Raw genomic sequence first — 15,555 nt, 5'->3', positions numbered from 1 at the left:
GCAGATGAACTTAATGGGTACTTTGCATCTCTCTTCACTGTGGAAGAAATTAGTAGTGTGCCAGAGGTCTGTGAGTGTCAGGGAGCAGGAGTGAGAGCCATTGTTATTACAAAGAAAAAAATGAGGCAAACTCAAAGGTCTTAAGATGGATAAGTTACCTGGGCCAGATGGATTACATCCCAGAGACCTGAGGGAGGTTGCTGAAGAAATAAAGGATGCATTGGTCACAATCTTTCAACAATCCTTGATTGTGGCATGGTCCTGGAGGACTGAAAGATTGCAAATGTCACTCCACTCTTTAAGAAGGGAGGAAGACAAAAGAAAGTAAATTATAGGCGAATTAGCCTCACCTCAGTGGTTGGGAAAGTGTTGGAGTCTAGTATTAAAGATGAGGTTTCGGGGTACTTGGAAACTAATGATAAAATTATTCAAAGACAACATGGTTTCTATCAAGGGAAATTTTGTCTGACAAATCTGTTGGAGTTCTTTGAGGAAATAACAAGTAGGGTAGATAAAGGCTCCTTTGTCATATGGTCTTACGGAACTGCTCGCAATACTCCAAGTGCAGTCTGACCAGTGACTTGACCTCCATAGCTTTCTATGGCAAAGAATTTACAGATTCACTTCCCTCTAGCTAAAGAACTTCCTCTGCATCTCTGTCTAATATCAGAAGGTTGTGAGTTTAAGACATACTACAAAAGCCAATGGAGTAGTGAGGGAATGCCACAATAATGGGGGAACTATTCTTTGAATGGTAAACTTAAACAGAATCCTATCTGTTCCCTTTGATGGACATTAAAAATCCAAACAGATGATGGGAAATTTTGACTTGGTATTTTGCGTGACATGTCCATCATTGCAAGTATTCTATAATTCAATCAGTAGTTTACTAGCTGCAAAGTACTTGGAATGCACTGAGATTATAAGAGGGGTTCCGATTTATGCTTCCCATGTGGTAGCCTAACAAAGTGGTAGCTCTTTCAGTTCAGCAGTGAACTAGAAGAGGCAGAGGAGAGAATTTAAGTCTAGCTGACACATCTTGCATTTGGAGTGTTAATGCCAAATGGCTCATTCTGTATGCTGGCTGTTTTCCCAATTGAAATTAATGAATTCCTTGGCCCTTAGTAACAGAACATTGGACGATGACCTATATGATGATCATGTATCACCAAAATTTCAAAATATCCATAATTTTATGCAAAATACCTTGGAATGAACTCAAATATTGTAATAACCTGAATAATCCAAGTTCTTTATTTGTTGTATTTAACAAGACTACCTTGGCTGCCTCATCCATTGCTCACAGATACATACCAGTGTAAATTCAAGTTGTTTATTGTCATTCAACCATACACATGTATACCACCTAATGAAACAACATTCCTCCGGACCAAGGTGTACCACACACTACATATAATGCACACACATAACACATAAAGTAATATCACCACTAGTAAATTAACAAATAGTAAAGTGCACTTATGATACAAGTTAAAAAGTAAACAGTGTAACGCTACTGACGCTTCAAATGTGATGAGATCCAAACAGTGGCACAGAGTTCAGAAGGCTTGCGGCCTGAGGGAAGAAACTCTTTCTCATCCTAACAGCAAGACTTTACGGATAGTAATTGAAAAGGTGAACCACAGCTACCTTTTCCCTATTCGCCTGGAGAACGGAGGCAATGCAACAAATGACTGAAGTTCTCAGAAGATAAATGAAAACTAGTAGATGCACCATCGTTAACTTGTCAATGTTAATTTAGCACACTGATTGAGTTACTTCGCCTTTGTGGATTGAGCAATGCTTTTAAGCAGTAACCCCATTAACATGCTCAGCTCTTGATGTTCAACAAGAAATATTCAAAACACAATCCATAAAATGGCAGTAGAATATGATAGATTTTAGTCGAGGCCATAATGTTTTGTAAGTTAGATTTCTCAAAGGATTTCTGATTATAACACACTCTTTAAAGCAGCTTTTAACTGGAAAACGCAGCTGCTCATGAAAGGAATTGACCTTGTCTAAAATCAAGAATGTTCATATTTATATAACCATTAAATGATAAATTGTTATGACTGTGCACCATTTTATATTGAAATCATGCTTTCTACATAAAATATTCACTGGAACAGAAGAAGCACTATATCAAAAAGCCAGCAGACAGAAAATTAATGGTATCAGGTTTAATGAATAAATATGTATTCCAGGCATTCGGATCTTTAGAAAGGACAAAAGAAATGAAAAAGAGGGGGTGGAGTAACATTGAGAAAAGACACATTTACATTTGAAGAAAGAAGGGATTTCAAAAAAGATGAACTGACAGTGGAAATATTAAGAGTCACAATCAAAATGCTGGAGGAACTCAGTAGGTCAAGTGGCATCTATGGAGGAAAAGGCTGATGTATTGGGTCAAGACCCTTCCTCCAGATTTCCAGTTTCTGTAGTCTCTTGTGTCTCCAATAGAAATGATAAGGTTGGCATAAAAGAACAGTCAAGAATGCAAGTGTCTGCTTCCACATATTACAATTCTCCTATCAGTGTTAACATATATGGGAGATAAAACTGAAAATCTTGTTGAGGGATGCCACAACAATAAGCCGTCTCTCAACACTCACAACACGCTGGAGGAACTCAGCAGGTTGGGCAGCATCCGTGGAAACAATCAGTCAACGTTTTGGGCCGGAACCCTTTGTCAGGACTGAAGATAGAAGGGGCAGAGGCCCAATAAAGAAGGTGGGGGGAGGGTGGGAAGGAAAAGTCTGGTAGGTGCCAGGTGAAAAACCAGTAAGGGGAAAGATAATGGGGTGGGGGAGTGTTAGCAGGGAGGGAATAGGCAGGAAAGGTGAAGGAATAGGGGAAAGTACAACGGGTAGTAGAAGGAGGTGGAACCATGATGGAGGTGATAGGCAGCTCGGGGATGGGGCAGAGTGAAACTGGGATGGGGGAAGGGAGGGGGAGGGAATTACCAGATGGTATATGAGGTGTTGCTCCTCCAACCTGAGTTCTCAGACGGTATATGAAAGCTCTCTCTCAACTTCAGAAAAACCAAATAGCTGATTATCAGGTTATTCCTGACTATGAAAATAAGAACCTGAAGGTCCATGATCAAGTTCTCATTAGGGAAACAGAGGTGCGAGGGTCAATAGCTTTAAATTCCTTGGCATCAACATATTAGGGGATCTGAATTTGGACCAGCACGTATGTGTCATCACAAAGAAGGCACAGCAGCATCTCTACTTTCTTGGAAGTTTGGGTAGATTCAGCTTGTCACCAAAAAGTTTGATAAACTTTTATTGATGCACAATGGAAGAGTATCCTAACCGGCATCATGGAAATACCAACACCCAGGAACAGAAAAGGCTACAGAAGGTAATGGATACAGTCCATCACAGACAAGGCCCTCACCACCATTGAGTACGTTTGCATGGAGCACTGCAATAAGAAAGCAGCATTCATCATCAAAGACCCCAACTATCTACTACCATTGGGCAGGAGGTTTTGCACCATCAGGTTCAGGGACAGTTATTACCCTCTTGAATCAGCATGGACTGTGAACTGATTCTATGACCTCCAGACTCATGTACTTTCAAGGACTCTTTACAACTCATTCTCTCAGTATTATTTTATTTGCAGTTTGCCTTCTTTTGCACATTGGAGTTTGTCAGCCTTTGTTTATGTATAGTTTTCATACAACTTTATTGTATTTCTGTTTTTCCAATACGTGCCTGCAAAAAAAGGTATCTCAAGGTAGTATGTGGTAACATATGCATACTAAGATAATAAATTTAATTTAAACTTTGAAATAACTATGAAAACGAGGACATTGTATGATGAAAATAATGTACTTGTAATGAAAGGTTATGATTTTCACTTTGACTAAGATGATGAATTTCCAGAATTGATAAACAAACAAATGAACAAACTGAACAAACCATACCTGATTTAGTAACGAGTTTGCAGCCAGAATTAATTAATGATCTGGTGGTGAGGGATGATTTGATATTTGCAAGGAGAAGCAAGAGTAGATTAGTAGGTTAATTTATCATTGAAAGTATCCTGTGATTACGCTAGTGTTAAATAGATGTGTTGCTGGGCAGCATGGCTTGTTGGGCTGGAAGTGCCTGTTGTATTTCTAAATAAGTAAATGCATAAATAAATAGAAAAAGAAAGTTAAAAGTTGATTGACCAGAGTGGGCAGGCAGCCATTGGTAAGTATTGAGAGACTTCTTTGACATGAACCAAAACAAGCTATTTGTTCCTAAGAGGCCATATTTGAGATGGTACTCACTAAAAGAGAATTGAAAGACAAATGCAAAGAAATCCAAACAACTGGATAGCAGTTGAAAGCTGAAGTAATGCATCATGCAAAATAAAATGTGCAAAATTTTGCATGTTGTGTCAAAAATAACATCGAAGTGTTTTTAAATATAAATTAAGACAAAGGATGGAAGTACAGGTCCATTAAAGACCACTACAGACGAAAAAAAATAATTGGCTATAGAGAAACTGCGGATCTATATATTTACATGGAAAACTTACAGAACCAAATACTGGACGTACAAATGAACCTAAAGGTCAAGAAGACATTGATTTACAACATTTTATAAAAAGTGGTTAGTGCTGGCAAATTTCCAGGACTAGACAGCTTCAACAATGTATGAGTAAAAAAAAAAATAGATTTATTACAGATGCCAGTCTAATACATGGAAAAGGACAGAACAGAGATCAATTAAGAAGAAGAGTGGTTAGGGATTCACTGCAGATGGAGCTTACATGATAGAGGCTAAAAATGCATTAAATTTGCACAGGAGATTATTGGAAACTTCATATGCACACAGATCTGAAGGTAACTTTGTGATATAATCTAGAATATATGTGTGTGTGTGTGTGTGTGTGTGTATATATATATATATACACACACACACACACACACAGAGAGTTATACAGTATTCTCTGTGTGTGTATATATCTGTATAATGTTTATGAGGTGCAAACAAGAAGCTACAAAGCAGCGCAGACTGAGTGGAAAAAACTATGCCAGGTGCTGTTTAACATGGAGAAATGCAAGGTTATTCTCCCTGGATCCAAGAAAGATAAATTGATCACTTTCTCCATGGTGGAAGACTAGCAGCTGCAGAGGGATTTAAATATCCATCTGCACAAAAAGACTAAAGTCTAAGCACAAATGATAATCAGAGTGCCTAATGCACATGTTTATTGGTTTTTATCTCACATAGATTAGAATGCAAATGAGGAAGTGTTGCTTTGGTTGTACATGCTTACGGTCAGAACTCACTTAGGCTCTAATTGTTAGGACGCTTTATTGAGACTAAAACATTGTGGAGGACTTAGTGTTAGATATTTAGTAGATTGAAATTTTCAAGATTTTGTAATGGAGAAGTACTTGTAACACACGAGGAAAGGAATGGAATATAGATTCAATACACCAGTCGGCTCAAACGTCCTGTGAAAATAAAAACAAAACTGCAGATGCTGGAAAACTGAAATAAAAACAGATGGTACGAGAAAATCTCAATATGTCAGGCAACATCTCTGGAAAGAAAGTCTGGTAATGTTTTGGGGGCTGAGAGCCTTCTGAATCTCTTTTCTCAGATGCTGCCTGATCTGCTGAGTCCATCATTTCCTGCTTGAATTTCTTGCCTGGTGCCTGTGAACTAGACAAGTAATATAATGACAGAAGTCTTCTCTAACGTTTTATATCTCCTCAAAGTGAAATGTTAACCCCATCTCATCAGCCAGGGAAAGGCAAGTTGCCTTGCAGAACGGTCTTTGAGATTCCAAACATGTAGAGTAATTTGTATAATAACATCAACACTGTTTTCTATTTTCCTCAACAGATTTTCTGTCTTAACTGCACTTTGGGATAAAGATCCATAAAGAGCACTTTGACTTTGGTAATGGGATGGTGCTCATGTGGGTTTGAGCAAGTAATGTGGACCTTATTATATTGCTCTCATAAACATGTAGTGTACAATATGGGACCAGTTACATTGCCAGCCTTGAATTACTGTGCCTGAAATGTACACAGAGAAAATGTACAAATGTACACAAGATATATCTTCATATATCTTGGGTAATGTGATAAATGCTGAGGTTAGTGGGTCAATCATATGAGGAGTGATTAGACAAGCTAGGCTTCGAGTCTCGGGGGGTTTTTACGTGGGTCATCTCTAATAAGCATAAAGTTTGCAGATGCTAGAAATTCAAGTAACACATAAAATTCTGGAGGAACTCAGCAGGCCAGGCAGCATCTATGGAAAAGTAAATAGTCTATGTTTCAGGGTGAGACCCTTTATCAGGAAGAAATACCAGGTAATAAGTGATAGCTGAAACTGAGAGAGGGGGAGGGGTGAAGTAAAGAGCTGGAAAGTTGACTGGTGAAAGAGATAAAGAGCTAGAGAAGGGGGAATCCGATAGGAGAGGATAGAAGGCCATAGAAGAAAGGGAAGGGGAGAAGCACCGGAGGGAGGTGATGGGCAGGTAAGAAGGTAAGGTGAGAGAGGCAATGGTAAACGGCAGGGGCCATTACTGGAAGTTCAAGCAATTGATGTTTATGCCATCAGGTTGGAGGCTACCAAGACAAAATATAATAAGGTGTTCCTCCAACCTGAGTGTGGCCTTATTATGGCAGTAGAGGAGGCCATGGATAGACATATCAGAATTGGAATGGGAAGAAGAATTAAAATGAGTGGCCACTGAAAGATTCCGCATTTTCTGGTCGGTGAAGCAATCTCCCAACCTACATCAGAACGGATACAGTAGATGACCACAACAGATTCACAGGTGAAGTACACCCAATGACCTGGCCTCCAAAGCTGTATGTGTTTACAAATTCCACAAGTTCACCACCCTCTGGCTAAAGAAATTTCTCCACATTTCTGTTTTAAATGGATGCCCTCTCTCCTGAGTCCATACCCTCTTGTCCTAGACTCCGTCACCATGGGAAACATCCGTTCCAAATCTACTCTGTCTAGGCCTTTCAACATTTGAAAGGTTTCAATGAGATACCCTCTCATCCTTCTGAATTCCAGCAAATACAAGCCCAGAGGCATCAAACATGCCTTATATGATAACCCTTTCATTACCGGAATGATCCTTGTGAGCCTCCTCCAAACCCTCTCCAATGCCAGCACATCTTTTCTTAGATAAGGAGCCCAAAACTGTTCACAATACTCAAGGTAAGGCCTCATCCGGTGTCTTATAAAGCCTCAGCATCACATCCCTGCTCTTATATTCTAGACATGTTGAAATGAATACTAACACTGTATTTGCCTTCCTGACCACCGACTTAAACTGTAAGTTAACCTTTAGGGTGTTCTGCACACGGACCCCCAAGTCCCTTTATATCTCAGATTTTTGGATTTTCTTCCCATTTAGAAAATAGTCTGCACATTTATTTCTTCTACCAAAGTGCATGACCATGCATTTTCCAACACTGTATTTAATTTGCCACTTTCTTGCCATTTCTCCTAATCTTCCAAGTCTTTCTGCAGCCCTCCTGTTTTCTTAACACTACCTGCCCCTCCACCAATCTTTGTATCATCTGCAAACTTGGCAACAAAGCCATCTATTCCATCATCTAAATCAGTGACCTGGAAAATAAAAAGAAGTGGTCCCAACAGCAACCCCTGCAGAACCACTAGTCACTGGCAGCCAACCAGAAAAGGATAATTTTATTCCCACACGCTGCCTCCTACCTATCAGCCAATGCTCTGTTCATGCAAGTAACTTCCCTGTAATACCATGGGCTCTTAACTTGGTAAGCAGCGTCATGTGTGGCACCTTGTCAAAGGCCTTCACCTCACCTGGAAAGACTGTTTGAGCCCTGAATAATAGTGAGGAAGGATGTGTAGGAGCATGTGTAGAACCTGTTCTGTTTGCAAAGATAAATGCCGGGAGGGGGATCAGTGGACTAGGGAATTGCATAGGGAGCAATCCCTGCAGAAAGCTTGGTGGCAGGCTCCCACTGGAGATGGCGGAAGTTACAGAGATTCATGTGCTGGATGCAGAGGTTGGTGGAGTGCTAGGTGAGTACAAGAGGAACCCTATCACTGGCGGGATGATGAGAGGATGGGGTGAGAGCAAATGTGCACAAAATGGAAGAGATGTAGGTGAGGGTAACATTGATTCTGGAGGAAGGGAAGCCCCTTTCTTTGAAAAAGGAGGATACCTTCTTAGTTCTGGAATAAAAAGCCTCATCCTGCGAGCAGATGCAGTGGAGATGGAGGAATTGAGGGAAGAGGGTGGCATTTTTACAGGGTGGGGAGAGGTATAATCCAGGTAGCTGTAAGGATCAATGGATTTATACAAGATATCAGTGGATAAACTATCCAGAGATATTGGCAGAGAAATTGAGAAAGAGGGGTGGGGAGGTGTCAGAAATGGATCAGAGTCATTTGAGGTCAGGTTGGAAGTTGGAAGCAAAGTTGATGAAGTCAATGAGCTCTGCATGGGTGAAGGAAGCAGCACTAATGCAGTCATTGATGTAGCCTAGGAAAAGTTGGGGAGTGATACCAGTGTAGACTTGGAACATAGACTGTTCTACATGGTTGACAAAAAGGCAGGCATAGCTGGGACCCATGCGAGTACTCATGGCTACACCTTTTGTCTGAAGTAAATGGGAAGAGCTGAAGAAGAAATTATTGAGAGTGAGGACCAGTTCTGCCAGACGGAGGGGAGTGGTGGTGGAGGGGAACTGGTTGGGTCTGGTGTACAGAAAGAAATGGAGAGAGTTGGGTTCCAATCTTTCTTCATGATAGCTGTCTGTGAAGTGGGAAATTCCCAACCATATTAGGTAAGTACATTTCACCTCAACAACCCTCTCTTATTTCTCTAAGGTGGAACAGAAAAACGGTTTTGGCTGAACTGGCAGCATCAATTTACACTATGAAATTGTGCTGGTGCCCTCTCATTGAATCATACCACATTTTTAGAGAGCTTAACATGGTCGCTAAGGGAAGGACGTTTCCTCCATTTGAGGAATTCAGAAGCAGGAGTACAGTCTTGAAATGGGAAGCTGAGATGAAGAGAAACTTCTTCATTTAGAGGGTGGTGACTTTTTGGAATTCCCTATCTTAAAAGGGGTGCAGATATCTCGTGTATTTAAAACAGAAATGAATAAATGGATTTCAGGATAGTTAGAGGAATCAAGAGATCTGGGAAGGAATATCATGTGGCATAATCCATTAGCCATGACTTTGTCCACTGGACCACACACTAGAATGTCCAAACATCCAACTCCCACTTCTATTTCTGGTGTTCTTGTAATTGTCTCTAATTAGAGCAAATTTAATGAAATATAATTCTCTTAGTTTTTCCTTCAATCAATGCCTCCTGAAGCTGGTTTCACATCTTTCTCCATGATAGCTTGCTATGAGGTGGGAAATGGTCGACTGGTCGACCATGTTGAATAGGTGCTCTTGGCTCAAATAACCCTCCTGGGCAGGGTTGTCTATCTGTCATGGAGTGGAGAGAAGTGTTCGCTGATTTACAAATTTCAGGTTATTCCATACAACAAATCAAAAAACATTTCAAGTATTACAAGCGACTGGCCTAGAGTAGTTTGTGTGTGTGTGTGTGTGTGTACAGGGGATAGTATGCTGTCAGGCTGCTAACCTCACCAGATAATGCTTTCTCACCAAGTATTTTCAAAAGTGTTAACCAAGTGACATTACCGGCTAGGATGAGGAACAGCAGCAGAACTTTGAGTCAAGACACCTGATGTACTGCTGTCACTTTCACCTGCTGTACCAAGATTAAACCGTGTGGTATAATTTATTATCCTGCTCAATAGGGATGTTCCATTTCTGCTCAGCATCTAAGTAATACAAGATTAGTATTTGGATGTAGTATAGGTGAAATCAATTAACCGTTTTTACATAATTAGCAAATTAATTTGGATATGTTTTATTTTGACTCAATTGTATGTACATTCTATTGTACTTTGGTTTTGGACAACTATGTTCCGATTCTAATCATTGTAGCAGTGCCAACAGGCAGCCATGCCACAATCTGGCCATTACAAGCACGGGAAATCAGATAACAGCCATCTCGCAATCCCGTAGATAAAACGCATTGAGGAGTATAATTTCAAACGGTTTTCAAGTGCTGCTGCGCGGATTATCAACACATTAACTGTTTACGTACTTGGGAGTAGAGTTGTATGCTGAGCGCACATATCGAACACATATGGGAGTCCTTGGAGAAGAACTCTGGTCTCGAACACGCAGTATACAGACACGCGCACGACCTTGAGAGTGAAAATCGGTGGGGGTACGCGCAGAGTTTATATTTTATTGCGAGGCACATTGTAAAGTGAATGGTTAGTGTTTCAGTTCCTACCTTTAGAGGCGAGAGTAAACGGAACAGTGTGCCGGTATTAAGTGTAATTTATTTTCACCCCTATTTATATTACCAAATATATACTTCGCCTGAGCTGTTAAGCCGAAACGTCAAAGAAATAAAGACCTTGAACATAGGATAAAATTGCTCTTTTTCTGTTATATTTCAGCGCAACTGTGTGGATTGTAAAGTGTTGCCAGTAGAGTTTATAATGTAATCGGTAAATGCAATAGCAACATAAAATGCCAAAGCCGATCTGAGTGCGTTAATTCCGCTCGATCCATTGCCGCACTTAATCTATTTTACGTTGGACGATCCTGGCTTTGGGGACGGGAACGTTCCGCTCTAATCGAGATCCGTTGCAGGGATGGTTTCAGTGCCAAGTTAGCAGAGAGTCAAGGAACGGGTTCTGCTTGGGTGCACGAGTGCGGAGCACGGCCGCTTTCTGTCCGGGGGATCGAGGGAGGCAGGCTTGTTCTGCGGACGTGCTGCAGAGGGCGCAAATGTCACACGAATGCGTCCCTCCGCGGTGTGTGGGACGGAGGCAGCTCGGCTTGATTGCTGTGGACACAGGAAAACACCATCCGGCACTTGAGATGTTCTGCCTCGTTGCAACAACTGCCCAATTAGTGACACTCTTTGCTCTTTTTCCCAGGCCCTCGACGTCTATTCGAGAACAATTTATCACATTTCCTTGTGAAAATTACTTGAGGATCTTATTTCTCTCTTCTGAGAGAGGAGTTAGGATCACAAATAACCCTGTTTCCCCACGACTGTAGTTCGAACCCTCTTCCTTTTGGGAGTAAGGGGTCGGTTCACTCGCTGCTTAAGTACACGACATCTAAAACCGTGCACAGCTGCAGAAATCAGCAGCGGTGACGGCTTTGAAACATCATATTCCCAACGGGAGGCCGCGTTATTTACTCTGCCGTGTCCCTCATTCTTGGCCCGTCGAACACTTTGATGGGGTCAGAATCTAACGGAACCGAAGGGGAATCGTGATTCCCGGCCCTTTATCACATTACCTTATTTCCTGCTCCCCTTAAAGAGAGGTTTATTACCTGTAAGGGACCCACGGTAGCCCGCTCATTTATTTAATCTATACACACGGCTTGTGGCGTTACTAAGAAAGCAAAAGGGCAAGAACAAAATGAAATATCCGAAAAGAGCCTTCACATTTCCGTCGAGATGGTGAGGACTGCGACTTATTAACAGTAATACGGTAATGTTATACACCATGACTCAAGAAACCATCAGCAAGCTCTGGGCTGGCCTCGCGGGGGCTGCACCCCACTCTTCTCTGCAGCGCAAGTTATGTCAGCCATTCAGCTATCTGTTTTCGCTGTTAAATCGAATTAACGCCCACTTCTAGAAATGCAAGGAATCATTTTGCATTTCCCTTCTTTTCTATCGTATGCCAAAAGTGCAACTTTATCATTTAACCCCATCGCCCCACACCTTTTTACTTCGTATAGGAAAGGGCGGCTGAATAAAATGGTATTTAGCAAGCCCAGAATGATGACTCAAGGGTGGTCCCGTGGACAACAAACTCCAACCATTACGTAAAGTACACGGACCAGCCCTGCCCTTTATTGGTCTTTCGTACAGGTTCATCAGTCGGTTTTACGACATTGGAAAATAAGTTTTTAAAAACTCATTCCCCACGCAGCTACCAGGGCTATTTTATAATTAATCGCGCTAGAACAATAAATTCTCAGTTTCCAATAGGGTTGACCGGGGTTCCTCTGTGATAATGTATGAGCTAACAGCATACCAAGCAACTAACGGCAAACATGGGAACAAGCTCCCTGACCAAACACAGATGATTAATTTAATTCAGCAGTAGCTGTTTCCCAACAGCAAAGAGTGGGTTATTCCTAACTTTTTGCATTAAAAAAAATCCAAGAAGAAACATATGAAGTTACTTCATATGTTGTTAATTAATGTGCTGTGTGTTTACCTGGACCCCTCTAGTGTTACAACGTCTTCACTGAGCTGACAAAGCAGTCTGTGCTGAGCTGAGCTACAGAGGGTTAGAAATGTTGTACCTAGCTTAACCCGATTTAAGACATTCTGGGTGATGGACTTCACATTGGCACCTGATCTAGCGAAAGTTCATAAGAACAAGTAAGGGAGGGGCATAGTATTTAAATTACCAATTACTCTTAATATAACTTCTAAAGTCATAATTTTATTAATACATGGTATTTATAAATACATTTATTTATAAATGGTTTTATATGACAACCATTCCCTCCAAAAGGGCAACATACAACATATTCGTGGCACCCCAAGTTGTGAGAGAACATGAATTTTTTGGATGGTCATCTGCTCTCATTAACAGGCAAGTTCACAGATTCAAATTCTTTCCGCCCCATTGGTACCATACACCGTCTCTCCAGTCTCTCTGCTTCACCTACCTGTCACCAATTACATGAGCACTGTGTTTCTTTATTTTCTTTGCCGCTTTTCTCTTACATATCCTGAGAAGCCCACAGGGAGCTGCTGGGAATTCTGGTTTTGTTCGGGATACGTAAAATAAATTAGCTTGCACACTCCATGAGAAAAAATGAATTTGAGGAGATCCGGGAATAAAACGCATTCTCTTTACAAAAAAAAACATTTAGGAAATAAAACTTGCCTTTTTTCATTTCAGAAATCTAAAAACTATGTTTAACCTTTCCTCAAGTTTATTGCTTGAGATTCTAAATCTGTTAAACGCATACTGTAGGTCACAATTTTCAATATATTAGCAATAGTTGTAAGTAATAATTATGCACAAGATTCATAACAATTAGAATACAAATTATTTCACTGGTTTAGTAACTGGTACGTCCAGTGTTCGTGGGCAAAAAGTTCCAATGCAATAGGGTAAAATAAGGAGGCCTACCTTTTCTAGGCGCTCGCTTGCCCTCGGTCAGGTTGCATGTGTGAGAGGTGTGGAGACGGGCAGAGAGACAGCCCTCAGTATCTGCATTGAGAGGTAGTACCATGTCGAGCCCGACCACCCCCGTCATCACATCTTGCTGACAATTGCACTTGGCGTCCATCACCCCGCATGAGCCCGCCTCCGACTCCTTCTTGCCGTCCCCTCCTCCTCCGTCGTGGCCCCCGGCTCTTATGCAACTCTCCAACCAGCCGCAGATTACCTGGCAGCCGAACTCGCTGGGGCTCACCTTGTTCAAGACCAGAAGCTCGAAAGCTGGCCGATCAGTCTGCCCTTTCCCGTGGGGGTATCCCGCCGAGCCGTCGGGCTGGACCAGGCGGCGTAACTGGACGAAGTTCTTGTCAAACTCCAAGAATACAAACATACTCCTTGCCTGGCACAGGTGAACAACTGATTTGGCGTTTCTTAATAGGTCCCGAATCTTCTCAGGGGAATAATGGTCGAACTGATAGGCCCATAGGGAAAAACTGGAGCAACCGTGATCCCGCTTAGAAAATTTCAGGTAGATGGTATATTTGGTCGGATCTGGGTTTTCCAAAGTCCAAGTGCAGTTGGTGGAGTTTTGAGGAAATAATTCGTTGAGCGAATACGATCCGTAAATTACTCCTTTCACGAAGGCGGAGCACAAGTCCTCGGCAGCGTTAAATCCAACCATAACCAGGAGATGGGTTGCAAACACATAAGTCATCAGGTCACCAAAGGCCCTCATCCTATGTCATTTGGCCTGGGGAAGGGAAGAAGATTAGAATGCAAGTAACAGCTCAGGAAGGCCACCGTAGGCTCGTTGCCGTCGGCGGCTGATCAACGATCCAGCGTGATCATTTCACCATTATGAGTTGGGCTATCATTGATACAATGGCTAGAATTTTACACTGAGGTTTTTTTGTTTGATGGCTGTGAAAACATCGCCGCCACGCGGATGTTATCTTAGTGTCTGTGCTGAGTGAAAGGAACCGAAGTCAGTAACTGCACAGCACCGGAGACACTTCAAGTTTGTCGTTTACAAAACGACGCGAATTAGAATAATAACTCAGAATGTTAAGCACATATTATAATAAAATAATGCTTGAAATATTATTATTATCCCTCGCCGATCAATAACCACATTTAATGAAGTGTTTCTTTCCCACTTACCTATCATAGAGACTAGTTTTCAGATTCATCGTTGATTAAATGGCCGAACATTCATTTTAAGGCTGGAGATGAGATTATTTCATGTATCTGACAATTAAACCCTTGTCCCCTAGTCTGCCCGGCACTGCGATTGATACGACAACGGCAGCTCTACTAAATATATAAACTTTCATTTCTGCAACTTAAAGGAAATATTAAATCTCCAGTGTCGCACAGATCGGCTTTGCCGTCGGTTATCGGTGGCAGGACTTTCCCACTGCATTGAACTCTGAAAACGCAATGCATAAGAATCAGCATGCAGGCATTGATGCGCGGGTTGCTTTAGAAAGGCATCCCGGATCCAAAAAATTGTCAAGAAGATGGCTCCAACTGTAAGGTTGTGCTGGTTTGAAACAAATCCTCCTTTTTTGTTTTATGTATTTTATAATTTAATTTTTAGACAATTTCCTCAAGTACTAGTAATATACTTTTTAAATGTTTTAAAACACGGTACATTCGCGATTTTCCCCGTGTCCATTATGTAAAATATTCCCTGCACGTCCACAATATCATGAAGATATTGTGTCGGCTATTCCTGAGATACCCGTGCTGGGTTCTTACTTTTACAATGGGTATTAAAGCTCATAAGTGTCTTCAATGTATGAACCAGGTTTTTAGACGCCTAAAAGTTGGATAAATTAGTCAGCATTTTAAATGTAGTGCTTAGCACGAAGGCTTGTAGTTGAGATACCCTCTCAGGCTGTTTGAACCTTTCACAGTCCGTCTTGGCTGCGTATATTTCCCACACAATTCTTCCTTTAAAGTTAACCCCATGGCTTTCGGTTCTGTGAGGTACTTTGCAATGCGTCAGGATGAACTTTATATTCTTTCAGTGATAAGTCTTTATTATTCCGATTCACGTCATCCAGTGGGACCCATAATGTGTAAACAATGCGCATCTTCCTGAATATGAAATGAGACGGGAGGCCCAGAGCATCCTACCTGAACTGAGGATTGAATTGAAGACGCGTTCCGGGGTCGGGGTTACAGTGGGCATTGTAAACAAAAAAAAACGTTTGTCTTGTAATGGGAATGGCATTGTGTTTCAGGAATGCTTAAAAAAACTCCAAGAT

General features: G+C 41.4%; 1 protein-coding gene across 9 annotated transcripts in view; it reads right to left on the bottom strand.

The window, feature by feature from the left end:
- adgrb3 (adhesion G protein-coupled receptor B3) overlaps positions 1 to 15,555 on the bottom strand; it is an 835,097-nt gene that overhangs the window by 817,914 nt on the left and 1,628 nt on the right. For 6 of the 9 annotated variants that reach the window (XM_063040268.1, XM_063040273.1, XM_063040274.1 and 3 more), the window contains exon 2: positions 13,253 to 14,033. In XM_063040268.1, the coding sequence (XP_062896338.1) occupies positions 13,253 to 14,018 (766 nt within the window). In that variant the 5' untranslated portion in view covers positions 14,019 to 14,033. Of the gene's footprint in view, positions 1 to 13,252; positions 14,034 to 14,443; positions 14,558 to 15,424; positions 15,532 to 15,555 lie in introns of those variants that run through there. The other 3 variants (XM_063040270.1, XM_063040269.1, XM_063040279.1) reach the window with 3 other exon arrangements.

This window comes from Mobula hypostoma, chromosome 2 (genome assembly GCF_963921235.1).
Source record: "Mobula hypostoma chromosome 2, sMobHyp1.1, whole genome shotgun sequence".
Classification (NCBI taxonomy): domain Eukaryota; kingdom Metazoa; phylum Chordata; class Chondrichthyes; order Myliobatiformes; family Myliobatidae; genus Mobula; species Mobula hypostoma.
The sequence above is the reverse complement of the archived record's forward strand: the minus strand, read 5'-3'. Positions and strand labels throughout refer to the sequence as shown.